General features: G+C 45.8%; 1 protein-coding gene across 2 annotated transcripts in view; it reads left to right on the top strand.

The window, feature by feature from the left end:
* Positions 1-2,703, top strand: part of UVRAG (UV radiation resistance associated) — a 305,917-nt gene extending 303,214 nt beyond the window's left edge. For both annotated transcript variants that reach the window (XM_046685391.1, XM_046685392.1), the window contains one exon: positions 803-2,703. In XM_046685391.1, the coding sequence (XP_046541347.1) occupies positions 803-1,505 (703 nt within the window). In that variant the 3' untranslated portion in view covers positions 1,506-2,703. The remainder of the gene's footprint in view (positions 1-802) is intronic.
* The last annotated feature ends 332 nt before the right edge of the window (positions 2,704-3,035 follow it).

Consider the following 3,035-nt stretch of genomic DNA (forward strand, 5'->3'; position numbering starts at 1 on the left):
CTTTATAAAGAAGTCATTTCCTAAGTTAATTTTTCATTAAAATATATGTTTTAAATACATTTTATATATATACATATTCTTGGTCCTCTGCCAGTTCTCTGATACAAAGCGATCAGCATTTGGGTATTGGGAAAGCCATTGATGGTGGAGTCAAGAGGATGGGTTTTACAGGGGAAAGGTGGGGTGGGGGGTGGGCACAAAGGGTGAAGTGGTGCACCTACAACATGACTGACAAACATTAATGTACAACTGAAATTTCACAAGATTGTAACCTATCAATAACTCAATAAAAAAAAGAAAAGTATGGGTTTTAGTCTGGCCTCACCACTGCCTCACTGAAGTATCATGGGCGAGTCATTTAACCTCTCTGACAAATGAGGAAGGACACCTGCTTTATGAAGATAGGGTGAGAGTTGAATGTTAAGAACAAGAGTGGGAATATTGTTAGCTCTTCAGATTGTGGAGTTGACTACGTCCCTCATATATTTTTCTTCTAGATCCAATCCCTCCAGTTACTTCAGCTCTCCCCATCAGACGTGGTTGCTCTCCCCCGTGCTACCCTGGGCACTCTCCTCTGCATATTTTCCAGTATGTCTCATGTCTTTCTTGAAGGAAGTTCCCAGAGTTGAACTCAGAATGCTTCATATTGTTTCTACCTTTTGGACACTACAATTACTACTAAGATTGATTATTACCAGTTTTTATTATCACACCTAGATATGCTGTTTCCTTTCTGTGGATCCAGAAGGCTTAAGCTGAGTTCTGAAGTTGAAAGTAACTTCTCTTTTTGTTTGTCTTCTAGCGACAGACACCACACCTCCAGTGCAATCCCAGTTCCAAAGAGGCAAAGCTCCACGTTTGGGGGTGCAGACGTAGGCTTCTCTGGGGGGATCCCTTCACCAGACAAAGGACACCGAAAACGGGCCAGCTCAGAGAATGAGAGACTCCAGTACAGAACCCCTCCTCCCAGTTACAAGTCAGCGGTAGCCCAGCCTGTGACCACCGTCCCCTCCGTGGGAGAATCCGAGAGAAAGACAGCGTCTCTGTCCTCCTCCCTGGATACCTCCTTGGACTTCTCCAAAGAAAACAAGAAACAGGGAGTAGACTTGGGGGACAGTTTAAATGGAAGCCATGAGAGTGTGAACACTAGCCAAGAGCAAGGAGAAGCCCTCTCTGGACATCCAGCCACAGTAAATGGCACCCTCCTGCCCAGCGAGCAGGCTGGCCCCTCCAGCGTCCAGCTTCCGGGTGAGTTCCGCCCAGTCTCCGAAGCTGAGCTCTGCTGTGCTGTGGAGCAGGCAGAAGAGATCATCGGGATGGAAGCCACGGGGCTCACCTCTGGTGACCAGCTTGAAGCCTTTAACTGCATCCCAGTGGACAGTGCCGTGGCCGTGGAGTGTGACGAACAGGTGCTGGGAGAATTCGAAGAGTTCTCGCGCAGGATCTACGCACTGAATGAAAACGTCTCCAGCTTCCGCCGGCCCCGCAGGAGCTCTGATAAGTGAAGCGAGCAGACGGGCTGCAGGACCAGGACGGGGTCACTGCCTAAAAGGAGGCTAAAGCTGCACTGGTTACCCTTTGTGATAATTATGACATGAAATGCGTATTAGTGGAGGATATTCCTCAGAAAGACAGACTTTGTGAACCGAGAAGGGACTCAGGATCCTTGTGTATCAGTGGGCCAGACAGAGTTAGGCTTTGCTTACGGGATTTGCTTTTCAGGCCTGACAGTTGTTCTAAGGCAAAAGTCACTCTCTAGCTTGAGTCACCTTATAGGTACTTGTCTGCTTTTTTATTTACACTTCTATGTTATCCTCAGAGGGAAGATGATAATATATAAATAATATAATAAACTCACCTTTAGTTTCTCATAAGCATTTGCCCTCACCATAGTTTATAAAACTTTGGGAAAAATGAATATTCAGAAAAAGATTTCCACCATTTACGGAAGGATCTTTAGCCAGCCATTAGGTTGGCGAACAAGAAGCACAATGGTGTCCTTACACCCAGGCCCATCTGCCCCTGCGCCCGCCCCCAGGCTCTGCAGTCAACCTGTAGACGCCACTGGTGCCCCAGCCTCACAGTGGGTGGCTGTGCATCCTGAAAACTGAGGACATAGATTCCCTGGGTCCTGGATGCAGCATCCGTGACCGCCCCTCCTCTACTCGGCCCTCCCCTTGATGCAGCCTCGGATTAGATGAAAAGCCTCCCCTCTGGTGGATCCCGGGGAGCCCTCAAGGACCCTAAGGTTACTGCAGTCAGATGGCTTCCCAGCCCGCTCTGGGGACCAAAGTTTTTCTGTGGGCGGATGCTGCAGTCAAAGACTAGGCATTGCACTCACCAAACAAAAATCCCTATGTAAATCCCATGTTAATTTATTAAATTGCTTTTGGAAAGGAAGGCGTTGTATATGATGAAATATATGTGGAGAGTCAGACTGTCAGTGCGCGAACTGGAAGGCAGTTGAGATAGTTGGATTAAAGACTAGCTGAGGCATAGAATGCTATTGGTATGTGTGCAATTGCATAAATAGTAAATTATGTTTTTGAAGTCCAATTGTCATTCCTGGAGCTCAGATTTTATTTGCTGTTGCTTTATACTTTATATACCCAAGGATATCGCCTCAGGGTTGCAAGCTCTTTAAGGAAAATTTATCCATATATCCATGTATTGTATAGAAGAATAAAAATTGAGTTTACTTCACTCGACCTGATTTTTTTTTTTCCAGCTTTGAAATTCCTCTTGAAGCTACATCTCTGTATGTCACATCATGACAGGACTAGCCTGGACAAAACCATGACTGTGTCTCAGCTAATGTCGTGGACGTCATTTGCGTTTACGTATTGTGTACAGCAACACAAACACCTTCCCAGGTGTAGCAGCTGCATGTGTCCTACATAACAACTTAACTCATAGGTTTCATAATCATTTTCATATTTTGGCCAAGCACTCCTGGGCTCAATTTTAATTTATAGCTACGTTGTGAAACGGAATAGTTCCTGTTGTTATTGTCCGTGTAAAAAGAGCTCACAGAA

The sequence above is a fragment of the Equus quagga genome, chromosome 14 (genome assembly GCF_021613505.1).
Source record: "Equus quagga isolate Etosha38 chromosome 14, UCLA_HA_Equagga_1.0, whole genome shotgun sequence".
NCBI lineage: Eukaryota > Metazoa > Chordata > Mammalia > Perissodactyla > Equidae > Equus > Equus quagga.